The sequence below is a fragment of the Lytechinus variegatus genome, chromosome 3 (genome assembly GCF_018143015.1).
Source record: "Lytechinus variegatus isolate NC3 chromosome 3, Lvar_3.0, whole genome shotgun sequence".
NCBI classification, from domain to species: Eukaryota; Metazoa; Echinodermata; class Echinoidea; order Temnopleuroida; family Toxopneustidae; genus Lytechinus; species Lytechinus variegatus.
This window is the reverse complement of record NC_054742.1, coordinates 48,987,958-49,015,502: the sequence shown is the minus strand read 5'-3', so window position 1 is coordinate 49,015,502 and position 27,545 is coordinate 48,987,958. Positions and strand designations below refer to the sequence as shown.

Sequence of the window (27,545 nt, the reverse complement as noted above, 5' to 3'; positions counted from 1 at the left end):
ACTAAATGCTCTATGCGTGACAATATCAATGGCGTCTTCTTCGCCAATACCTATCAACCCCAGAGATTGCATGTCTTGAACCTTCGCAAGGTAAGAAACCAACTCTGTATTTCAGTAAGTGACTGACACCTCTGATTATTTTTTTGTTGATCTCGATTGATTTAAATTCAATACAATTATTGTCTGCATCTATGAACACTGAAGGCAGCCGAAGGCTACCTGAACTTGAGGCTTAAGAACAAGAAATGGTTCACTCCGTGAATTTTTATTCACGGAGCGAACCTGGAATCATGGGTGTGCCAGGCCGGCCGGCCAGGCAGCAAGACGGGCCAGCGCAAGCGCCGAGCCTCGGTTTCGCCCACGTACTACATGTACCTATGGCAGTGTATCCTAGACCTAGGGCTAGGCTATTGCCGGACACTTTTATTTCAGTGCTTTAAGAACGACAACTAGAGGAAATACAATCACTTGCTATTCCAAATACTCTGAAAATTATGAATATGATGAAATTATAATATTATTAGGCTTATTTTCCAACCGTTTTCTTTGTACTGCACTGCACTTGCCGCTTACCCCCGCGAAAAACAATTATTTTCGTGCGTGACAATTACATCATAATTCTGGACGGGTAAAAATATTCTTGATTATAATAATGTAAAAAAAGAATTGGTGTGATTTTATCATGAGTAAAGTTTTTGTTTGCTTTCTTATACATGTTTGTTATATCGATTCTGAGCAGATCTTGACTTTGTATGGTAGCATATATTATAACCTTGTTCATTGAATGAGTGTATGGTAGGGGGTCCTAAAGCTACGCACCACTCATCGCGCATGCAGTTTTCAATGGCAAATGCGCACTCTGTGTGTGGAACTGTGACTGCAGAGTGATGAACAATTCCTATTAATTTTTTTCTACAGAGGCTGCAGTAAATCTCTAAATGCAGAGAAAACCAACAACTTTCAGGAAGTTTGGAGTTATATTCGCTTTAATTTCATTTTATCCTATAATAATTTGAATATATTTTAGAAATTGAGGCACAGGAAATACTATTTTTTGCATGATAAATCGAGTGTGTAGCTTTAGGACCCCTTCTACATCGGGCGGCGAAATCAAGAGGTGTTCGAAGAACACGACGGGATTTTCGTATTAGTGAGTTTTGTGATATTTTCTACTTGGCTAATGATCTTTAGGATGTTTGCCACAAATTAGTGAAATATAATTTGTTGAAATATTAAAATTGGGACAGTTTTTATTGTTTGAAAACAAAGTGCCTAGCTTTAGGTCCCCCATCATAATAAATTTGTGTTTGCTAACTAATTTCATTTTTTGTTTTAATTGCACGTACGATATGGCACTTTCCAGTATTAATGCTCGTTCATATCGTGACCCTCAGTCATCAAGTTCTATCGATGCGCTGTCGATTGTCGACGGCTCTCTATCACGGTAAACCTCGCGCACGGCCGGGGTACCGGGTACCTTGAGAACGAGCCGTCGACGATCTGATCGATGGAGCGGACAAGATTGAAATTCAGCAAATCAGGTCCGTATTTCCATCAGAAAATAGATCAACTGGGATAAAAAACTATGTCATATGATATTTTCTGTCATTTTAGAAAACGCTGGATTTTTTCCGCCTTGATTTTGCAATCTTGTTCTTTGAATTGATCTATGAAATTGAACTGCGGAAGTCTTACAGTATGAAATTGATTTCGTACGCCGTAATATGCGCGTCCGGAAATATGATAGTGTCCGGTAATACAATAAGTGACTATACATTGTAGCAATATATGCAATCCTGTTTGATGTTGCAAAGGTAAAATAATATTTTGATGATGATGATGATGATAAATGGATCAAAACAACTGCAGAATACCTAGACAGGAATAACCGTCATTTCTGGGGATTTGTTCAACAATTTCTGACATCCCCATTCACCGACAGTAGTGTGTTACTTTTAGTGCGAGCCTACATGTGTAATCATTTCTTCCAATTTGGGTGACCAGGTTTATAGATTTTTATTAGGTGGTCTGTCTTTGACAGATCACCTCTTAATTTCGTCAAAATTTTTATTTTTATTTATTTATTTTTACGGATTTTCTTGTCGCCAAGATATCTCAAAATGGACTTGATCAATTTCATTGAATTTCATGTCATTTATAGGATCTCCCACAATGGCGCCTAAACTAAAAATTTCATTTTTTCAAAAATGACGTCATCAAATTTATGCAAATTTGGTTGTAACTTCTCGAATATAGATCGTTTTTCGCCCAGATTTTGATATGTATTATTTCAGAATGTACTCTTTCTCCTCAGTTGTCATGAATTTTTGTTTTGAGAAATGCATCATTGCGTAAAACAGCGATGAAAAGAGGCATGTCATTTTTCCTTATTTTGTGTGTAATGTCTATGGGAAATGACTTTTTGTCAAAACTAGATTCGACATTCCTCTATTTCGTGAGCCATATCTCCATTGCTTCTTGTCAGTTTTCCCTGAGCTTTTAGTATGTTGTAGCTGAGATTCTAAGCTTTTGGAAATGTGCCCTCCATTTTTTGATCAGATGCCGGGATCATGCCCGTATTTCGCTTGCAAAATTGGACTTGTAATTCTCAAAATTGCTTACGTGTAATCTCTATGGGGAATATCGTGGCTCAATGGATAACGCATTTGACTTGCTTTCTCGAGGGCGGAGGTTCGAGTCCTGGGGTAGACAAGATGATTTTTTTTTCTTTTTACCACCTCGTACATGATCCTTTATGATGATTTAATGGTATAAAAGTTAAAATTTAGCAAGATAGAACAGATTATAATTACTTTTTTCATATCACATGTATTGTCATACATCAAAGAGACCCTTTTCACAGTGCTTATCATCTCCCGTCTTCCACAAGTATTCCATCCATAATGAGCATTCCGTTGTCATCATGAAGATCATATTAATCTACATGAACATAGTCATAGTAATCATGATGGCGAGAATAAAGACAGACCACCTAATTCGTCCGTATGACGAATTAAAATCTAGTTTTTTTTTGTAATTCTAAATGACATTATATCATCTTGAACGAATGCCCACAATTTTTTTTAGACTATGAATTTTTTTTAATACAATATAAATGGGCAAGTCCAAGAAAAGGTCACCCTGGAAGGCAAAATTTCATCTTTGATTTAAGAAGTTATCTTTGGTGGGGTAAGAAAGCCCAAATGTTGAATTTTAAAATTTCATTAAGAAAAATTTGATAATATGCATATTTATGTTAATTTGGGGCACCTAATTTGCATAATCAGTAAAATGGGCGTTACGTATGGGACAATTATAAAAACTCATAGAAAATGAAAACAAAACTTCTGAGATTTAGTCATAGGTGGGACATGGACCCCCTTACATCTTATTACTTTTGGCAGAAAAAAGTGGTGTCATCTAATTAATTATGCAAATTAGGTCTTGTCTGTCCAAGGATGGAATGTCCCATACGTAACATTTTGAGGATGTTTTTTAAAGTTATTTCTCATAATACAATTCTTGTATTGTTGCATCTCTGGGAACAAGTTCTAATTTATTATGAAAATGTTATACAACAAAAAGTTTCAAAAATAGAGTTTACTTTTTAATTAAAAGTTAATTAAAAAATTGTTACATATGGAACATAATGTTACGTATGGGACATTTACACACAATGTCAATGGGGAGATTTGTGTACAAAGTGAATGGAGAAAAACAAATTTGAAGAGTGCTCTAAAAACTGATTATTTACCTTTTCTTTAGTTTTTAAACACTGATTTGTTATGAATACTGATTAATGAATACAAGATGGGGGAAACTTGCCGTGATGTTTACGTCATCATCTTGTTTCTTATTGTTCTTCGCCAACGTTATAAGAAATATATGGTACAGCATGTTACTTTCTTAAATAATGTTAGGTCGCTTTTCATCATTATCATCATCATCTGGTACATGTATACGGGAGTTAGATAATCCTGTAGATCTCCCGGTCGTCGACGAAGTCATAATGGTTAACAAATTGCAAACTGATGCATGATGCGTGTGTACGTGGATGTCGTCTTGGTACATAGAACTGTTTGCTTTGCCAGAGTTTATCCATGCCAGTTTTGACAGAGACAAGATTACGTGCAGATATTAGTGATTCCGGCAAGGCATTCCATGAAGTAATAATACGTATGCTGAAGTAACTACCTCTAACATTAAGTTTCTGATGTGTGCTAAAAAGTTTCAAAGAGTGACCATGGGTTGTATTATAATGGGACCTTTCGAAAAAGTAATCTGGAGCAAGAATGTCTAAGCCATTCTTGTAAACCAAATCATATAAGCCCATTCACGGCAGTAGTAAGAGAGAAGAGTTGAATCTTTTTCAATCTTTCAGTGTAGGCTAGAGAAGACATACCAGGAACCATTTTTGTACCTCTCCTCTGCACTGCCTCAATTTTACGATCATCAGTTACAAAGCATAGATTCCAAAACACAGTACAATATATGAGATGTGGAAGGACAAAAGTTTTATGCAATACATACAATACATGTTTTTTTATTAGACTTTACCGTAACCTGAAGAGGTGCACAGCCAATATTATGGGACAAAAGAAACAACACCAACAAGAATGTAATTTTTTCCACCCAAAATTTTGTCTCACTGAGGTCAGAAGCCCATTTGTTTTGTGTGTGGATGACAACAAAATTCCTTAATTAAGTTATGAAAAAAGTAGACGATGAATTTTAAAAAGTAGACGGTGAAAAGGGTTCATTTTTCACATGTTTCATGAGGAATCTGCTTATCTCATTTCCATTTGCTGCAAGCTAATCATTTTGCAGCAAATGTAAACAAATTAAATTGGTCTTGGAAAAGACTTTCTCTGAAATCGGATAGACCTACCCAAATTCTGTGCAAAAGTCTCTTATATTAAAGATGAACTCCCACATGGGAGACTTGGCCGTACGCCTCTACAGGTACCATGCCTAGAATTTGACAGGGTAGTAGTGGTACCTCACTCCAGCTCAAGCTCCATTCGACAAATCCAATCACTATGGCAAACTTCAGGGACTCAGTTTTATAATTATGAGGGGAGCAATAAATAGCTCTCCTAGATTTTTTAAGGAGAGCGGTAGAGGAGCACTGCAAAAAGCTTTTCTTCAACATACAAGGGGAGCTTTTTGTCCAATTAACAAAACAGATGGAGGAAATGTATGTATGTACTATAAAGTTACAATCAACAACCAAAGGAAGTATTTGTAATTGTTTTACAACGTTTTGTAATTAGATTGTGTGTTATCAAAACCTGTTTGAGTAAGGTTTCGACTTTGGCTTAAAGTTAAGTCACTAACAATTTTTTTTTTTCAGGGGCTCTATTTTAAATTTTTTTTGGCAAATTTCGGGGGCTACTTTTTGCATTTCGGGGGCTCTTTTTAAATGCTACTTTTTTGTATTTTAAGGAATACCTGTTCACTTATTAATGAATTATTACTTTTTGTTCAATATTGTATGATTTTTAAAGTTATTTTTCATGCTTAGAATCTTGGATGTGGGTGGATGTGGGTGTGTGTGGGTGAGTGCGTGTGTGTGTGACTGTGAGTTGGACTTGGATATAAATGAATTCAATATCTAATTTCTACTCCATCTATTCCAGTACAATACCCTGTCCTCAGCCATGTACATGTAATAAAGGCCCACATTCCCTAACTTTTCCTGAACGCAGATCTCCATGAAAATTTCATTTCTCTATTGGGGAGTCTAAATTCGGTGAGAATGTATTCATTAAGAACTTAAATATACATGACAATGAAGAAATCATCAAACTTTATTGGCAGTTTTGAATAATATTCATGAAATGTAAACTCTGTCTGAAACAGAAAATCACCATCATTGAGGCCTTTACTGAGTGAATTGTCCCCCAGAGCTCTGGCAGAGACAGAGCTCTAACTGGCTAGCTAGTAAAAGCGCCAATGCTTGAGCCTGCCGCCAGCCTTGTAAAATAGATGGAGCTTTGTTTGATGATTTATTGTCTGATATAATACCTCATCCCCTAGAAAAAGAAAATAAATGATTTTTTAGTTATAATTAATAAAAAAGGTAACTTATTTTGGAAGTTAATAAGCCGTTTTGAAAAGCAAAGCCGAATGACAACTCACCAATGCTAGCTAGGTTACAAGTCTCAGGGATTTATTTCCTGCATAATTCGAATTATTTGTTCACAGAATCGTGATATCTGTAGGGGAAACATGTGCATTCGAAATTGCACATGGTGGTAGTCATAATTGACCCCTATACATGCAACTGTTTCCCGACCGTTGCATTGATTTTTTTCTGTACTTGGTACCATGTGTATGGAAATATGTGGTACAGAAAAAATAACGCAACGTCGGAATTTGAAACTGCGCTACTCGCTATTTTTAAGGATTATTCATCACTTTGAGTGTTGGATTTTGGACGATTTTTAAGTGGTAAGCGGAGCTCGAGCATATTGAGTTGTTATTCACTCGGCAGTAAGCATGATTTTCGGTGATTTCGAGGGCGACTTTAGGCACTTCCGCGCAGGTCAACGATCGTGAGGCGCGCTATTAATCACGCTACCAAAAATGGATTAAGGCGCGCATGTAGCGCGCGATCGCTCTCGCTCGCCTTAAAATCGAATCCCTGAAACTTATTCACAAGCCAGCACAGTCAATTGCCACCAGACACACCAAACACATTGTACACATGCCTTATCACTCACATGTTAAATTTGTGCTGAGATTTTTTTTTTTATGATATTAGCTTCTGATCATACCCCTCATACCCCTCTTTGCATGTGAAATATTTTGGTCACTTGCTTGTAAAAATGGTATCATATTATATGTGTTTTCTGTGAGAAAATTTGGTAAATTTACATCACTGATCAGCTATTTTTGCCATATTTTTTTTTGTTTCAAAGAAAATAAAGACTTTGGAATTGTGTTATGGCCTTTTTCATCAAATTTCTAGATTCTCTTTCATTTTTTGGAAAGATGTTGCAAAGTTTGAGGCATATTGAAATGATTTTCTGATGTTAAATGCATGCTTTTAGTAATGCAGTAACTATTATGAATGTATGATGTAATTTTAAGCATGATATTTAAAAAGACTCTTCTGTCACTTCATGTTATTTTGATTTGTTTTCTTGTATGCAGGGAAAGAAAAAGAAAATCTAAATGGATAGACACGTAGCTTAACAATTTTGACATTGGCAAAGAAAATGGGATCAGTTTCATCGTTTTAAAAGTTGCAGTTGCAATTGCTTGTACAACAGACTTCAACATGAAGACATTCATATTCCTCTGCAGTATTGCATTTGGTAAGCATTCTTTTAGAATATTTTATAATGAAATTTTTATTTAAATCTATGTGTTTAATGTATAGGCCTACATTTTTTAAAAAGGTACTGTGCATGCAATTGGAGATGAGAGCATTGGCGGCGGAAGCCAATAAATTTAGGGGGTGTCCACCTGAAATTTTGGGATGGACACATGTAAAAAATGGGAAAAGCGCCCCAAAAATTTTTGACAAGCAAAAAAAAAAAAAAAAAAAAAAAAAAGGTCATCAACCTAAATTTTAGGGGGGGACAACACACGTTTCAGGGGGGCCACGTGAATTTAGGGGGGACGCAGGAAAAAAAATTGCAAAAAAAAAAAAAAAAAAGGTTATCAAAAAAAATTTAGGGGGGACCGTCCCCCCCACATAAAATTTAGGGGGGGACACGTCCCCCCCCCGCTTCCGCCGCCTATGGATGAGAGTAGTGCATTTTTTGCCTCTTTTTTTTGTCTCGCCTGCATAGCAGAGCGAGACTATAGGCGCCGCTTTTTCGATGGTGGCGACGGCGGTGGCATCGTCAATATTTAAATCTTAACAAGGTTAAATTGATTAAATGTCCTCATAACCTAGAAAGTATATGGACCTAGTTCATGAAACTTGGTCATAAGAGTAATCATGTGTTCCTGAATATCCTGTGTGTGTTTCAGGTCACATGACCAAGATCAAAGGTCATTTAAAGTCAATGAACCTGGCCATTTTGGGGGTATTTGTTGAATTGCTATCAGAACTTGAAAAGATTATGGATCTACACATGTAGTTCCAGACCTTCAATTTTGAGGAACGCGATCGCGCCGGCGCTCCTACCGCGCTCCTAAAAAAAATGAAAGCAAAAAATCGCGCTCCTTAAAAAAAAAAAATTGACAAAATTTCACATCTTTAAATCCATGAAATGGCCTTTTATTTTCATAATTCCTTGAAATTACTTTGATTTAGTTGAAAAATATCAGAAAAATGAAGAATATTCATCTCTTTCCCGACTCTGATTTTAATTCAAACTCGGTAAATATTGCAGTCCCATGTAGTCCCATATGTAGATTTTCATGGCAACACCATGGAAGTCTACATGTGGGACTACAATATTTACCGAGGTAAGTTCAAATCACAGTCGGGAAAGAGGTGAATATTCTTCATTTTTCTGATAGTTTTCAACTAAATCAAAGTAATTTCAAGGAATTATGGAAAAAAGAAGGCCAATTCATGGATTTAAAGATGTAAAATGTGAAATTTTAGCAATTTTTTTTTTCAATTTTTTTTTTTTAGCACGAGCGCGTACGACATCTTGTAAACGTATTGATGCGACCCAGGCCTAGTTTCACCACAGATTAATAATAGCTCCACAGCTATTGCATATACAATGTTAAGAAAAATCTACAATTTATCATACATGTATTGTAATGAATTGATTAGAGCTCCTCATGGAGAGCGATTCTGAGGAGCTCAATTGAGCTCCTCAAAAAAATAAGGAGAGCGATTTATTGAGCTCCACGAAATTATAAACGTGAAGGTCTGTAGTTCATCAAACATAGTTGAATGATTGTTTTGCACATGTCTAAATCACATGATCATAGTCAAAGGTCATGTTGGGTCAATGGACATAGTACTTTATTATCAGATGAATGTTTTATTTTGTGAATAATTATTCAATAGCTGCTTTCAAAGTCATCACTGCTGCTACATGTATATTGAATCGCGTAATGCAGGCGAGACAGCTAGAGGCGTTCCACTGGTTTTCTCTTGAATAATCTAAAGCTGACCTGGGCCATGTTGCATAAAAGCAACCTTATAGTAACTTTGAAATCCAATCCATGAAATCCTTGATTCTGATTGGCAGATTTGCAATGTTACCACAGCAGTTTGAATGGTAACTTAGCCATCCACCAACACTCACCAGCCAATAAAAAATCAAGGATTCCATGCAATTTTCCATTGCATCGCAAAGATAGGTCCATAACGGTAACTTTAATCAAATGGGGCCCTGAACTTGTCTCTGCAGTAGAGACTGACAAATCTGTATCCAGCTTTGCCATGTTTAATAAAATTGAATACTGATTATTAGGCTCGAGACATACCTTTTTTTTGCACATCAGTGATTTTCTTTAGTGGAGACTGATGTTTTGGTGAAATATTTGTAGATAAAGATTCAGTGTCACCTGACTCTGAAAAGTTGCAAGTAAAGAAATTAGATTACCTTTCCAGGCCTATAAAAACTTCCACATGAAGAATAATTTTAATTTTTTAAACCTTTACTCAACCAGTCATTATCGATCAGGATCTTTCAGTTTTTATACGCCCGTCCTTGATGGGACGTATTATAGTATCACGCTCGGTGTCCGTCCGTCAGCCTGTCTGTCCGTCCATTATTTTTGTCTCGCCTGCATAACAGAGCGAGACTATAGGCACCGCTTTTCCGACGGCGACGGCGGTGTCGTCAACATTGAAATCATAACCAAGGTTAAGTTTTTGAAATGTCATCATAACTTACATGTAGAAATTATATGGACCTAGTTCATATAACCTAGACATACATGTGTAAGGGTAATTCTGCCTGAGTTTCAGGTCACATGATTAAAGGGGAATGAAACCTTTGGAACAAATAGGCTTGTGTCGAAACAGAAAAATCAAGGAATAAGAACAAAGAAAGTTTGAGAAAAATAAGACAAATAATGAGAAAGTTATGAGCATTTGAATATTGCAATCACTAATGCTATGGAGATCCTCCCATTGGCAATGCGACAAGGATGTGTGATGTCACATGTGAACAACTTTCCCTTTAATGGACTGTAAAATGCCCCCAAAATGTCTCTTTGCTTTTACTTAATAGGTGATATCTACAATGTACAAACACTTTATCCATGATGTATTTAAATTTGTATTACATGCCCGCCTATAGAAAGAATACACAATCTACTGATAGATGTGATGAAAGAGGCAGTTTAAGTGAAATATGTACTAAAGTAATTGGGAGAGTTGTTCACAATTGACATCACACATCTTTGTTGCATTGCCAATGTGAGGATCTCCATAGCATTACTGATTGCAATATTCAAATGCTCATAACTTTCTCATTATTTGTCTGATTTTTCTCAAACTATCGTTGATCTGTTTCTTTGATTTATCTGTTTTCACAGAAACTATCTTGTTCCAAAGGTTTCATTTTCTTTTAAGGTCAAAGGTCACTTACATGTAGGGTCAATGAACTTTGGCCGTATTGGGGGACTTTGAAGAATTGTCATCATAACTTTGAAATTTTATGGATCTAGTTCATGAAACTTGGAAATCAGTATCTTTGAACTTCCTGTACTAGTTTTACATGCAGGTCACATGATCAAGGTCAAAGGTCATTTAGGGTCAACAAACTTTGGTAATGTTGGGGTATTGTGGAATTGTCATCATAACGTAGATGGATCTAGTTCATGAAACTTGGACATAATGTACATATACATGTAAGAGCAGCAATGTATCCCTGAATACCCTGTGTACGTTTCAGGAACATGGCCAAGATCATGGTCATTTAAGGTCAATGAACTCTGGCCATGTTGGGAGTATGTGTTGAATTGGCATCACAACTAGCTCATGAAACATCGACATAAGGGAAATCAAGTATAAATGGTTGTTTTGCACATGTCTTAGGTCACATGATCATGGTCAAGGTCATTTTGGGGTCAATGGATATTATGTTTTACTATTATATTAGAGTTTTCTTCTGAGAATAATTATTCATTAGCTGTTTTCAAAGGAAGCACTGCTGATATATCGAACTGTGTAATGCAGGCAAGACTGCTAGAGCGAGGTCAAAATGTCAAGGTCACAGTGACATGTTTTCATCTTAACCTTCTGTAGTCCTTCTAAACGCGATAACTTTAGTTTAACTTAACTGAGGCTCATATAATTTGGTGTGATTGATACTAGCATGGATCCCAGGGAGCCTACATGTATTGATATTGAGGTCGAAAGCTCAAAGGTAAAAATAACACTGATATGTTACCTTTCTGAGGTCCTAGTAAACATGATAACTTTAGTTTTAACTTAACCAAGGCTCATAAAATTTGGTGTGTATGATACTAACATGAATCCCAGGAAGCCTATCGATTTTGAGATCAAGAGGTCAAAATTCAAGGTCACAGTGCATTATTTTTATCTTGCCCTTCTGCAGTCCTTGTAAACACGATAACTTCAATTTATTAACTTAACCTAGGCTCAATATAATTTGGTGTGTATGATACTAACATGGATCCCAGGACGCCTTTTGATTTTGAGGTCAAAAGGTCACGCTGACATGTTTTTCATTTTTCCCTTCTGAAATCCTTGTAAACGTGATAACTTTACATGTAGTTTAACTGAACCTAGGCTCTTTTAATTTGGTTTCTATTACCCTTTTTACACAGGATTTTCTTAGCCCCGGACTATCGCTAACCCCGTACTATCCTTAACCCTGTACTATTTTTTTCCTTTTCACACATGCCAAATTGTTATTGCTAACCCCGGATAAGGAAACTCGCTAACCCCAGACTAGTGGTATGTAGCTCATGAATACTCACGAGCGCACTGAGTGGTCATTCGGGTCATATCCAAAATGTCGATAAGGAAAGTATTAAAACACGAATTCCAACTCGCTGACTTATGGCGCAGGCTTTTTCTCATCGCCGTGTTCGCTGTTCATGAATATTCATTACATGTATGCTTACCTCTGATTGGACAACAGGGCCGGCTCTGTTGTGGGGCATGAATGGGAGCGCTTAGCCCACTTTCGTTTTACACTAGCGATTTTAACCCTGTACTATTGCTCTTAGCACCGCAATTGCTGGGATAACCCTGCTTTTTTGCAGGGCCAAATAATCCCGTACTAAAGGTGGGGTTACCCACTTTGCAAAAATGCTGTGTAAAAAGAAAGTGGGCTAAGCTTAACCCCGTACTACAGTGCGTATAAAAAAATGGACAGATTTGAAAAGTCGATAAAAAATTTGTTTCAAATTATTATATCTATATTTTGATGTTAAAGTAGAAATATATTGAAAATCGTAAAAATGGAGAATCATATATCAAAATAAAGGAGAAAATACGGAGAACACGATGGTGTACATCATTTATCATGGAGACCGATGAAACTCAGTTAATTGATAGTTTAAAGTTCTCTCCCTGAATGCTTCAAACACGCAGAATTACGTCCGCGAAATTGGGGATTTTTTATGACGTCACTGTCTGTACGAGAGGCGTGATTGGCTCTCCCACGTGAAGCTCCACTTGCATGCAAAACCTGTGAGGGTACGTTTTCTCCTCATTGTCACTGAATACTTCGATCCCGAAATAAAAGAAAACCCATAATTTTATCTAGATTTGGATGTTCAAATTGATGATTTTGAGATGAAGAGAATGATGATGAAGGGAACAACACAGTCAGTGACGTAGTTGGAGGTAAATTGGGGGAATTACGCCGATGATGATGATGATGAAAATTCAACTTGCAACACGATCACAAGTCATGTACATGCCGATTCGCTACCAATTCATGCAGCTGGAAGTGCTAGCTACACAGCGCGGGCCAAATTGAATTCTTGAAAATGAATAACCACATCCAGACAGAGTCTATCATAAGAAGGAAAATAATAATATAACTGTACTTACAAACAAGTGAACAATCCGAACCTGAAGGCAAATCAACTCAACGAATAGCAGCAGACGATATGGCATATGCACCGACGATAAACTTCATGTGGCTGGGATAGATTGTCACTCGTTCTGTTAGATGTAACTTTTATCTCATTAATTTGACAAAATTACGAAACTCGAGGAATTATTTATATATAAAAATATAGTAACATCTCGTATCATTTTTTAAATTACGATAAAACCTTTTTTGAAGTAAAACGTACGTTGAGGTAAACTAAAATTACATGTAAAAGATCATCCCCATCATTATGTGATCGTAAACAAACCATCACAACAACACATGCCGTCATTGTTTGCTCACCTTGACTGAGAGAATAGATCTATGCACGTGTTGCACAGCTCTCAATCAGCAAGGCGGGCAAGGAAGGAATACCAGTCACGGTACGTGCATGTTTGAGATGGTTTGTTTGCAATGACATACAAGCTACGCATGTTGGGCGATGATCTTTTACATGTAATTTACCTCAACGTTTTACTTCAAAAAAGGTTTTTTCGTAATTCAAAAAATAATAAGAGATGTTACTATATTTTTATACAGATAAATAATTCCCCGAGTTTCGTAATTTTGTCAAATTAATGAGATAAAAATTACATCTAACAGAACGAGTGACAATCTATCCCAGCCACATGGAGTTTATTGTCGGTGCATATCGTCTGCTGCTATTCGTTGAGTTGATTTGCCTCAAGTTCAGGTTTGGATTATTCACTTGTTTGTAAGTACAGTTGTATCATAGAGCTATTAACAGAAGGAGATCTGACTCTCTCAAACGCTTTGCCCCATGCGCGGCACCGCTAATCCCCTCTCAGCAGGGTCCCTCACGGCGCATTACAGAGGCCGCTCGTAAATCAGATAAGGAAAGTTGATCGACGCGATCAACAGCTCGGGTTTGCACTTGCGCAGTAGTGTTTTGACCCATAATGCATTTCACGAATTTTATGCAAACATGGCGGCTCACGATTTCGAACGTCGTGATTTCGTAGATTCGAAGACGAAAATCTGGTTTTGGAACCAGCTGAATGTAGGCCTGACCAGATTTCACAAAAAGAAATACGGGACAATCGACAAAGTACGCTGCATGAGCGGATCGACCGAGCCAGGTCTTAAAAAAAAGATCAACAAAGGAGGCTACACGGTGTTCGACTTGGGGAAAAAATTTACAGAATTGGAAGGTGGGGGGGGGGTGAACGAAAGAATGAAGGAGGGAATGAAAAGGCGAAAGAAAAGAGTTGAATTGAGAACGGATAGAAAGAAAAAAATGAAGGGGAAAATGAAGGAAAAAATAAAGAAAATTAAGGAATGTTAGAATAAAATAAAATAAAAGATAGAATAAAAGAAAAAAATGTTTCCGTCATTATTTGAAATGAATTAAGAAGGAAAGAAAAAGAAAAGTAGGAAGGGAAGATGTGTGAAAGAAAACATAAGGGAGAGAAAGAAAAGAAGCAAGAAAAAAGGATGAGGAAAGAAAGAACGAATAAAAGAAAAATGCTTCCTTTATTCTTTGAAAGAAAGAAGAAAAACAGGAAGGGAGGGAGGGAAATAAAGAAAAAGGACACAAATTAGAAGGAAAAAATATAATAAAGAATGAAAGAAAGGATGAAAGAGAGGGAGGAAAAAATGAAGGAGAGAATTTAAAAAAGAAAATAATGGAAGGATCGAGAAAGAATGAAAAGAAAAGGGAGAAGGAAGCAAAGAAAAGTGGAAAGAAAAATGAAGGAAAAAAGGAAATTTAAAATAGGACGGAGAGTAAGACAAACAAGGAAAGAAAGAAAAATGATTAGAGAGAGAAGATCAGGAAAGAAAGATAGGATGGAATAAAAAAAAAGGGGCAAAGAGGAAGGATAGAATGATGCCAGAAAAAGGATATGAAAGAAAAAAGTACAATCTTAAACAAACAAAAAATCTCATAATCTAACAAAAATCATAATGATATTCGGTGTTTCTAAATATATCTAGAACAGGAATACATGTAGAATGTTTTAGAAATGAGGGGGGGGGGGGGGTCAGGTGTCCGGACACTTTATATTTTGGAAGCCTTTTTTTTTCTTTAGATTAAACTAAAAATATGAATTCAATAGTTGTAATCATCTTTTATTTTGTTCTCTATAATATTTTTAAATCATGATTATTTTTTGTCCTAAAAATTGTAAAACTTTGCTTGTAATTTTTTCCAAATGACTTTGGAACTTAAAATGAATCGTCCTGACATAGAACTGGGTATACTTCTTTGTGGTCCCAAACATGTTGTTTTTAAGTTCTTTATTATGTAGAATAACAATTTTTATACTTTGTTCTCCTTTTTACTGGTTTGTAAATTAAATCTGTTCGCTCCGCGGCCCCTGCTATTTTCCAAAAACGATACAGAGACAAGAGCTGAGCGAGCACGGCTCCCGTCATTCATTACACTCACTTTCAACTTACACAAATAGGAGTGCGTGGGGCACCGGAGGGTACTCCACGATGCGACAATCGCCAGAGAAATGCCCCGCAGATTCGTCGTTATATTATCAATTCCATTGTAACCTCACTAATGATCTTTGCATCAAAATTAAGCTCAAAGTCTGCTTTTTCTCCATATTATAATTTCTAAAACAGGTACGGCTAGGAAAAGATTTAACTACGGAAGAAAGACAGACATACTTAAAATGACCAATCTCCAACTTCCTCCGTTTGTAATTTTGTTGAGTCAATTCAGATTGCAACGTATTTGGTATGTATGCAAAGGGGATCATCTCAGAAGTTCAACCATACATAAAAGACGTACATCAGGAATCCGTACAAAGAGATATGGATGTTAGAAGAACAGCAAGTCGTGTTTCAATTTTGAAAAAAAAAATGAGCTCGGGGGAAGTTATGTGGGAGAACGTTGTTTACGACGGTGCCTGGCAGGGTCCTTCAAAAAATCTCTGACCTCAGATTTTACGAGGGGGCTTATCGTGTTATGTAAGCGTGCTCTAACTTTCGCCTGGCGGCTCGCCGATTGATGTTAGATATCGTTCCTTCGCCCGAAGGAAGCAATAACGAAGGATTAACAGAGGAATTGGAAGATGGTTCTCCTTCTCTGTTAGCTCCATGGTTATATCATTATTTTTCTTCTTATGATAGACTCTGTCTGGATGTGGTTATTCATTTTCATGGATTTAATTTGGCCCGCGCGATGTAGCTAGCAAGTTGTAGCAGCAGCTGCACGAGTTTTGTTTTGCTTAGCAGTGTGGAATTTTTTAAGAAGTGAGTTAAATATATTTTTAGTCTGGCAATATCAGAGCTGCAAAGGCATGCATTTTGACTGAGTGCTCTTGAGAATCCATCTTTTCTGTGGTATTTAAACTTGCAGCTCTTTTCATCTATCCTGGGGATGCTATCTACTGTGCCTACTACCCATCAGAGAATCAGAATGACCCGATGAACCCCAGTCAAGATGAGGTGATGGGAATTATTCAGCCAGATAATGTTACTATCTTCTGTCCAGAAGAGAATGATAGGTGCTTCTCATTCTGGTACACACATCCCAACTATGAGAATGAAATCCTCATTCAGAAACAAGGTAGGCATTTATTACTTTTACATACAAGTAAAATATATAAATTTGAAATCCACACTAGTGACCCAGAACCTGTAGTGTAGATTAAATCTCAGTTTTTAGTTTATGGATGTTCCACAGATCTATATCATTTTCACCTAATTTTACTTGAATATTTTACACCTTTTTACTTGAGTATTTTACACATTTTCCCCAAATTTTACTTGAAAATTTGACATCTTAAAGGGATGGTCCAGGCTGAAAGTATTTGTAGCCTAATGAATGGAGTAGAATTCACTGAGCAAAATGCCGAAAATTTCATCAAAATCGGATTACAAATAACAAAGTTATTGAATTTTAAAGTTTAGCAATATTTTGTAAAAACAGTCGTCATGAATATTCATTAGGTGGGCTGATGATGTCACATCCCCACTTGTTCTTTTGTATTTTATTATATGAAATTAGGTTTTTCAATTTTTTTCCTCCAAGAACTAGAAAAATTGGATTGACAACTGATTTAGTGCATTAGATATTTATTAATGCAACTTGTTTCATTATAAGGGAGACATATTATTCACACAAATATGAAATAATTATGATTTTATGTAACATCATAAGAAAATGGAAAGTGGGGATGTGACATCATCAGCCCTGCTAATGAATATTCATGAAGACTGTTTTCACAAAATATTGCTAAACTTTAAACTTCAATAACTATCTGATTTTGATGAAATTTTCGGCATTTTGCTCAGTGAATTCTACTCTAGTAAGATATAAATATTTTCAGCCCGGACCATCCCTTTGATATTTCAAATATGCAAAAACAGGGACTCAGTTATATAATGATGAGGGGAGTAGTAGAAAGCTCTGTAAAACATTTTATATAGAAGAGTGGTAGGGGAGCACTGCAAAAAGCTCTTCTTCGGCGTAGAGTTTTAGAGTTTTTTTTGTCTGATTACAAAATGGATAAAGGAATGTACATGGACACTATTAGTTACAGCCCACAACTAAATCAGATGCCCTGAAAATACATGTTGATGTATGCAATATTTATCTCATTTTAAATGTTATTTTAAATGTAATTGTGTGTTATTCATAAGACCTTGACTGAGAATGAGGTTATCAAGGTTGGCTCTAACAGTTTGATTATTGACTGACACTCGTTCTACATTTAGGTTAAATGATGTCAGAATAGAGATTACTATACACGGACGTTTGTTGTACAAACAATACAAAAGTTTATGATATTGCTTGATTTCTGCATTTATCATTTTATGTTCACATAAATATCCTATTCACTTTGATAGGCGAGTGAAAAATCAGAGTACCTGAAATGGATTAAGGCGAGCGGTAGCGAGTGATTGCTCTTGCTCCCCTTTGAACCGAGTCCCTTCCGAAATAATAGGGGTTCATGTTGGATTTTGCTATTTTGGGGCTATTTAGCTTTGAAGTTCCCCCAATCAGAATTTCTCAAGAATATTGCATCTTTAAACCCCACAAGATCACTACATTGAGGTTAAACTTCTATGAATAAATACTAAGAATAAATTCCATGTAAATTTCATCAAATTTGACAATATACAAATAATGCACGTAAGCACGCGCATGCAGGGCCAAATAATGTACGAGAAGAGCCAATGGATATACCGCACCGAGGTCCGCAGTACCGAGTGTGGTATATCCATTTTGCGAGTCGAGCACATAGTTCATTATTTAGGTCCTTTATACACAAGAATGCATGCTTTTTTGTTTTATACACCCCCCCCTCCCCCCTGTATTAAGTTGCCCCAAATGCTATATTTGATCTAATTCCTGACCTCGCACTATCCCGCACTGCGCATACATTCGTAATTTCAAAGCTTCGTTTTTCCGAAGGTTGTCATTCTGAAGGTTCGTATTTTCCGAAGGTTCGTAATTCCGAAGATTCGTTAGTCCGAAAACGATGTGAGGTTTGTAATTCCGAAGGTTCATTAGTCCGAAAACGAAATGATTAATGAACCTTATTTCGTTTTCGGAACAACAAACCTTATTTCGTTTTCGGATTAACGAACCTTGGAACATCAAACCTTATTTCGTTTTTGGATTATCGAACCTTTCGGAGTATCGCCACAAACGTTCGGATTAACAAACCCTTTTACGATTTCGGATTAACGAACATCGACTCGAGGTATAGGCAATTTACTTGTTTCGGAATTACGAAGTGTAACCCCGCACTGTGACGTCAGAGTGCAGGATAGTACATTTGGTATGACGTCAGAGTGCAGGATAGTGACTTTTGGATGCCATAGTGCAATTCGCTGAATATCATGTGATCTGATTTGGACCAATCAGATTACAGAACATTCTTGGGAGTTTTGTAATTGAAATTGGAGAATTAATTCATTTTGCTATTTGTTTGTCCTTTAAAGGCTAGCAGCATCTTCATTTCTTTCAAAATGATGTGAAAGATGACAAAATGTAATCTCAAAAAGTTGAAATTTAATACTGCTATTTGTCAATTTGTTATCCAAAAAATGTGCAAAAGGCTCTGTATCTACATGTATGTGAGGAAAAACTCCATACCAATTTTGATCTACCATTTAATCGAACTTGAGGTCATATTCGTCATACTTTGCAGCACTTCAGAGTAAAGTACTTGTACATGTACTCAGAAATTGTAGTGGTATTGAACCCCCCCCTTTTGAAATCTCTGCCGCCAATCATTCGAACGCCATGAAAATTGGCATTATAATAGTGTAGGATGTGATCTACAAGGCTGTATGGTTGATTTTTCTGAAATAGCAAGATTTTTAATTTTCATATGAATTAATTAGGCTAATTTATGCGTAAATCATACTTTTTGCTTTAATTCACTATTAAAACAAACCCCTCCTAGAATGCTAATTTTTGGTGTTAATATTCTTTATACATGTACCATTGCTAAACGAATGAATAAAAAGAATGAATTTCTCAGGTATTTTATTGTTAGCTCATCCGGCCCGAAGGGCCAAATTTCAAAATGCTACTTATTCGCCATTTGAAGTCCGATTTCAATCCTGTTTGCTCTATATGATAGCACTAGGTGGGGGATTCAAGATTTTTACACAGAATTTTGAAATTCATTAAATATGCTAATTTATGCGCATTTTTCAAAATTCACAAAAAATGCTTCTTTTGACCGATTTTGATTTTTTTTTTCTTCCATCTGGTAGAACTTCATGAGGTTCACCAAACTTCTACACAGAATTTTGAAGTTTTGACTTGAACAATTTTTATGCTAATTTATGCAAAATTAATTTATTCTTATTTTTAAAAATTCACATAAAATGCTTTTTCTTCTTTGATTGTGATTTTGATTTTGATTCTTTTTTCTTCCATTTGGTAGAACTTCATAAGGCTCACCAAACTTTTACACAGAATTTTGAAATTCTCAGTAGAATATTATTATTTATGCAAATTTATGAAAAATTTATTCAGAAATCACAGAAAATGCCTCTTCTTTATTTGTTGACCGATTTTGATTTTTTTTCTTTCCATCTGGTAGAACTTTATGAGCTTCACCAAACTTCTACACAGAATTTTGAAATTTTCCTTAGAAAATTACTTATGCTAATTTATGGGAAATTTATTCATAAATCACAAAAAATGCCTCTTCTTTATTTGTTGACAGATTTTGATTTGTTTTTCTTTCATCTGGTAGAGCTGCATGAGGTTCATCAAACTTGTACACAAAATATTGAAATTTTGTCTGGAAAATTATTTATGCTAAAAAATGCAAAATTTATTCATAAATCACAAAAACGATGTTTTTCTTCTTCATTTGTTGATCAATTTCAATTTTGTTTGCTTTATATGATAGCTCCAGGTGGTGATACAAAATTTCAACACAGAATTTTGAATTCATTAAATATGCCGATTCATATATTTTCAAAACTCACAAAAATTACTTATCTGTTAATTGATTTTGATTATTTTTGTTCCATCTGAGAGCTACATGAGGTTCACCAAGATTCTACACAGAGTTAAGAAATTTTGACGAGAAAGTTATGCTTAATTTATATGAAATTTATTCATAGATCACAAAAATGCTTCTATGTCATTTTTTCATCAATTTCAATTCTATATCCTCAATTTATGTCACCAATATCATTCACTACAGTGTCAACTGGGCTGAAATTAAAATTGTGTTAAATTTTGTTGCGAGATGTCGGATGAGCTCCACATCATTGATGTGCTAGTTTTATGACTTTCTTATGTATTTCTTTATTTTTTTACCTTTTGTTTTTCTGTGTTTTTTTTTTTTCCAAATTCATAGCAGAACCTTTTTCAAGCATAATATGCTTATAAAATAAAAAATCAATTGATTTCAACTGATGTCGGTAAAAATACTCATATCTTTAGTTATGAATTCATAAGATGATAAAACTCAATTTACATCAATTGACTTTGTACACAAAATCAAGTTTTTGAGCAATTTGGGTCCAACATGCACTTACGTAATGTTGCGTAGTTTTTCAACCGCATACCTAGTCATCATGAATTGGGTCTGAAAAGACGTCAGACTTCAAAGTAAAAAGTCAGTGAGTGACGCAGTAAAAAAAAAATTTGCTCGTGAATAAAATCAAGGGGGGGGGGCGGGTACATTCAACCCCCCTCCCCCCAGCAGCTTTAGGGGTAAAAAACATTTGTCAATGGATTAGGCGTGTCGTGGTCTAGTGGTTCTGACTCTCGCCTTTCAAACAGAGGGTCGTGGGTTCGAATCCTAGCCATGGTGTGTTTTCCTTCAGCAAGAAATTTATCCACACTGTGCTGCACTCGACCCAGGTGAGGTACATGTAAATGGGTACCCAGCAGGATTAATTCCTTGCATGCACTGAGCGCCGGTGATGGTAGCTCGAGCTAAAGCCGGGGTAATAATAGCAGTGCTTTGTATCCTCTAGCAAAAAGCGCTTTATAAATCCAGCTTCTTATTATTACTTTTATTTTCAGCTAATTAGTTGATTAATCACCTGTTCCTCCATTGTGATATCAATGCACATAGCATAAAGTATGCGCACATCATGATGCTCACAATCATAACTGTGTGGAACGTCCTTTGCCCCAGACAACAAAAAAAAATCAGTCATGGCTCAACACTTATTTTTTTTTATACCCAACTTTGAAATTTGGTGCCCCCCCCAAAAAAAAAAATAGTGAATTTATAAAACATTGAAAGAAAGGTTATATAAAAAAGGAAGGGATTAGTTTCAGCTTGTGCTGTTGTGCATTGTTTCATTCACAGAAATACATTATCATTGGAATTTTGATATCATTCTTGAAATCACAATATCGGGTCATCAGGTATAAAAATATATCTTATGATCATCAGCAGTTTAAAGTGTGGGTGAGACTGAGTACCCAAGTGTGGGTGAGTCAGCATGTATTAACTGTTCAGATTTTGCATGAAATCTTGATTTTATTATTACACTAAAATTATTTCAGCAATGTGAGGATTACCTGTACAATCTACAGTGTAAATGTAAGCCTCCATTTTATTTGTGTTTTCAAACTTCTGTTTGTGAAATCATAGTAATAATTACAGTGTAGAGAAAAAGAATGCAGTTTAATCGCGAAAGATCATATGATTACCAAGTCTTTTCATCATCCACTGTTGTACAAAGCTTACTTGTTGTACACAAGCAAATGTGAAACTTTTCAATGTAAAAAATTTGCATACATGTACGTACCGTCCAAATTATCCCATTGCATGGCCTTGACGTCATAATACGATTCAATATATTGCGCTTTATAAATGCAGACCAATATGCGTAGGGCTAACTGGCTAAATGCTCACTGCTGCTGCAGATCATATGCATGCTTGAGATATTTTGCTTTCGCTTTCAATAATTTTTTCTTATTTTCATAGATAAACATAGGAAAAATTATTGTTCATGTTATCACTATTTTCCGAGGCAGTATGTAACACTAAATAGTTACATACGGTTAGAACAGTGTAACACTATATAAAGCAAATAGTTCGACATTTCGCATTTGGTGAAAGAAAGAGACACACTATTAAACTTGGCTATGCCTCATGGAATAGAGCATCTTTCCTTCACCTTGTGCATAACCCTATATACCATCACACTAGTGCCTATTCATTATTTGTATAGTAATGGCCACCAGAGGGCATAAGGCACTAGCATTAAATCAAATAGCATTGGATCACTGGACTACATGTAATTTGTATACAGTTTGATACTTTGATTCATTCAACCTACATGTACATCGATGTCTTGCCCTATATAGTTGGCTATTTCATTTAATTTCATTTTCCCCAAATTTTACTTTAACACCTGAATATTTCAAATATGCAAAAAAAGGGACTCAGTTTTATAATTAAAGGTACATGTATGAGGAGAGTGTAAAACTGAGATATGCTTACTGTATGTAATGCTTAATTTTGATCTCCCTGCCTTTTTGGTACTATAGGCAATGTGCATGTATTTGTTCATAAAAATCAAATCTCAAATTCTCATTGAGAAACTCTCATAAATGAAATAGTCCTTTTTATCATGGACCTATTATGCCTCTCCTGAGACGGGATGTACATGTATTGGTATCACGCTCGATGTCCGTCCGTCCTTGTAAACGCTATGACTTCAGTTTAACCTAACCTAGGCTCATATAAATTGGTGTGAATGCTACTAGCATGGATCCCAGGAAGGCAGCTTATGGATTTTGAGGTCAAAAGGTCATGTTTCATCTTAGCCTTCTGAAGTCCTTGTTAACGCGATAACTTTAGTTGAACCTAACCTACATGTAGGCTCATATTACTATACCAGCATAGATCTCAGCAATTCTATTGATTTTGAGGTCAGGATGTCAAAGGTGAAGTCGCCACCTTCCACTTGCTTGACCAAAACTCAATTTTCCATGTTACAGGTGGGCGTATTATGTGCTCGCCTTAGCAACACTCTTGTTGATGCATATTCAAGATCATGTCTGTTTTACCCATGATCTATGGCTGACAGAATATTTTGATCAGTTATTTTTACTAGCATTTTTGTTAAAATTGCTGCTATCTGGTACATACATTACATGTACATGTAGGTCCTTCATTGTAAATATATTGTACATGTATACTCAAGCGTCTCAGTAACCAGATGCTGGATAAACCAGATTCACACTATCTTGACCTTTCAACCTCATCTAGCTGAGTAGAGGAGTTCTATGAATATCAATGAGGCAATTCATTTTGGCCCCCATGCCATACATTATTCACCAATGTTTCTCAGTTGTAGGTTCAAGAGGCCCATGAAATGCAGGCCTTGTAGTTTAGAGGACATTGTATAGCACAGTTTACACCAAATAAATAGCACAAACGTTTTTCCTTTATGTGAGGTTTGTAATAGCAATGTTCAGCAAGTTGCAACAACATACATGTAGGCCCTACATGTATGTGATATTTATTATTAGACAATTTCAGTGTCTGCAATATAGAATATTGCATTTACCCCAAGCCATAATAAAGCTGACTTCCATTTTATAGAGTTTGTGTGCAGTGCATCTAATATCTCTCCATCCAATGGCACTCTGGAAAGCAATCTTGTTTCAAGAGGTTATCTTCTTTTCATGAGATTGGTATGAATTAAAGGTGCCATTTCTGAAATTTTCAAGATATGTTTTTCTTTTCCTTTGGTTTGAAAGTAATAAACTAATAGATCAGTTGAATTGACAATAACATTGGATCAGATTATTTATCACCCAAAACAGTTGAATGTGAAGTATTTTCACACATTTTAGGTTAATTTTTTCTTTTTCTTTTGCTAATGAAGCACCTCTTAATATATGTAATTCTGATACAGTTTAATTGATATTCTGTACTGTACAGGCAAGTTCTTGAATTTTAAAAGTATAACAAATAAATTCCCACATAATGTTCATGTAGTGCATTTGGAAATACTTTGCCTGTTGAAAAAATGCCAGAATACCCAACTAACCCAAGTTTACTTATTAAAAACCTAGATTGGATGGGTTTACCCAATGCAATATGATGATTCATTTTATTTGAGACTGGGGTTTCAGTTGCCTCAAGGCATCCGAATGTTGCATAATTTAACAAGAATGCATTTGTGAACATACATGTACATGTATAATGTACTTGTTATATTCAGCCCTGACATGTATTTCTGAAATGCATCCACATCAGTTTGAAACCTGCTGTGATGACACTAAATTTTGGAGTGTCATACTGTGAGAAAAAAGTTAAACAAATTTTGGTACAATTCTTCATTAAGATGTTAATCTTTCTCTTGGCAAATACGATACACGCATGAGTGTATCTACATTTTATTTTATTTAGAAATATTATTGAAGTATTTCATTTTCCAAAGTGATTGTTTGCCACCATCAACTCTATAATGGATGTGTTTGCATGTCACCCATCTCGGGGGGGGGAACACTCAAATATTTTGGTACAACGACTTTCCGCTTTGATGACCCCCTTTTTCAGACCTAATTTTCAGTTCTCTAGATACTCCGAATGACAAAATTTTGTTCAGAAGCCGCCCCGCTGGCAAGACCCCCGATAGTTAACATCTTGTTTCCCTAGCCCTGCCAAATTTGTCCAGCGCGAGAGCTGCGCGCACGGCTTCACAACTCCCTCCTACATGTAAGTAGCTGCTAGCAGCTCCTTGCACTTCTAGCACCCACATGTACTTGCATAGCGCTAGCGTGCATCGTACCTACAGTACCACGATCCCGTTCCGTAGACCCTGTTCTTCACACCGCCTGGTATATATTTAGTTCCCAAGACCCCGTATTTTACCGTTGTAGTCAGTTCCTTAGACCCCATTTCAGGGTTTTGTGAGGCACACCCCCATCAAAATATAATTTTAGTTCCCCCCCGTCACCAATTTCTAGACATTAAACTGTAATAGTGGAAATTAAAGACAAGCTGTCTTTCAAAGTATTTTCCAATATTGGTGTCAGTCAGTGTTGTGATTGCTTGAGTAAGAAAAAAATCTAATCCTGTTTTAATAAGTTTGACATGACTTGGCCTTTACACTTTCAGATCTTATATTTTTAGTAAGCCATCTTTACAGTAACCATTGCATTTTCTATTGCATATTTTCTATCATGGGTATACAGTATGTACGTCTACATTATAAAGTTGGCATTTCAGATCCTCTTAGGTCTAGTAGATACGTGCATATCCTTCGGCAAAGTTATTCATTATTAAATTCTGAACAAGATGTTTTTATTGAAGCAACCAAGCTCTATTAAGGATAATACACTAGTTTTATTTGCTATCCTTTTTAATAAGTCTTGATACTACTGAAGGGTAGTGATTATGTGAACAGTACAAAGACAGACTTCATTAAAAAAGTATCAATCAGGGATATGAATGATGGCTTTCAACTCCATCTTAAATATTTGAGAGCTGTTGGATCAGATAATTGCCACTCAAAAGCAATTGATAATTTTTTTTCAGTTCTTCTATCTACCGTACCAATCTTTTAAAGTGCCCCAACTTTATAATTGTATAAATTCAAATGTTACTCAAATTCATTCTGTAATGTTAGTTCAGTAATTCATTGTTTTGCAACCACTCAAACCAAAGTCTGTATCTCTGAACTAATTGCATCTAGAATTTTCAGTTTTCATTCTCATTTCATAATCAGATGAATCACTTCTGACTTCCAAATGCCCAAGAGAAATTAATCAAGTTAGGATGAGTGAGGAGGTATGGCAATGATGAGCGATAGCAATATATGAAATTATTGGCAAACACTGAACAGCGATGCCTGCATCCTGCCGAAGATCTGCTAGTGGATATATTTTCTGTTATTCTTTGCGCTTTGCCGAGAGGGGAAAGAAATGGATCGGATGATGCATGCTCAGTCATCATTGCTCCTATACGTGAGTCAGAGCTGAGGATGGATGGGAACCATACATGTAGTTGATATTGGAAGATTAAACTTGATGGAGACAGGTGTAAATCAATGATAGCAGTGCTAAATTTGTTCACTATTCGAGGACACTGATTTAAATGGTGTGGTTTTTTTTTTAACTACTGTCGTACTCATAGCGCATCCATACTGTATTTTCAAAATAAACATTATAAAAACTGACTTTGCATGTACGCGTACATGAATTAATTTACTGCTTTTTGATAAAGATGATTTGTATTGGAAAATATTGATGAGCATTGTACTTAACATGTAAGTATCAGCATTTTTGTTTTATTTTATTATTTCCTGTGTGATGAATTGTGTCTATCAGATCTTCATTGGGGAAAAGGGGGAAGAAATATGGTGATGCATTATAATGTCCTTTTTGACACACATGTACAGTACATGAATGTGCAGAGGTGAACACCTCAAATCCGGCTGTGAATTTTCAGGTATGTTTTAAAATTGTATACATGTACCTGTCCATATGTTGGTTGAGAACCCAGCTTATGGCCTTAACATACATTTGCATTCTAAGGCTTTTTTTAATTTGTAAAGGACAAGTCCACCCCAACAAAAAAAGATAAAAGTCCAACAAGCATAACATGGAAAATTTCATCAGATTCGGATGTAAAATAAGAATAAAGTCATAAATAATAAAATAGTAATAGTTATCTTATTTTACCATCCTGATTTCGATGAAATGATTACCGTTTTCCTTGTTCAATTTTTTCTCTAAAATTCTCTATAAATTGAAATCAACATTTTTCTTGGGTGGACTTAACCTTTAAAAGGGATGGTCCAGGCTAAAAATATGTATATCTCAATATATAGAGTAAAATTCAAATAGCAAAATGCTGAAAATTTGATCAAAATCTGATAACAAATAAAAGAAAGTTATTAAATTTTAAAGATTTGCATTATTCCGCTGAAACAGTTCTAGGCTTGTCTTTATAAATATGGGCTGATGATGTCTTATCCCCACTTGTTCTTTTGTATTGTATTACATGAAATTATGTTTATTAAAAAATTTTCTACCATTAAATAACTAAAAACAATTGGATTGACAACTGGTAAAGTGCATTAGTATTTATTGCCACAACCTAT

The 27,545-nt window shown here is 35.7% G+C and overlaps 1 protein-coding gene across 3 annotated transcripts in view; it reads left to right on the top strand.

Annotated features, from left to right (window-relative positions):
- The window catches only part of LOC121411232 (bone morphogenetic protein receptor type-2-like), a 47,638-nt gene continuing 20,093 nt past the window's right edge, over positions 1–27,545 (top strand). Inside the window, exons 1-3 of one of the 3 annotated variants that reach the window (XM_041603834.1) lie at positions 1–90; positions 7,159–7,322; positions 16,339–16,548. In XM_041603834.1, the coding sequence (XP_041459768.1) occupies positions 7,286–7,322; positions 16,339–16,548 (247 nt within the window). In that variant the 5' untranslated portion in view covers positions 1–90; positions 7,159–7,285. Of the gene's footprint in view, positions 115–1,523; positions 1,542–7,158; positions 7,323–16,338; positions 16,549–27,545 lie in introns of those variants that run through there. The other 2 variants (XM_041603835.1, XM_041603836.1) reach the window with 2 other exon arrangements.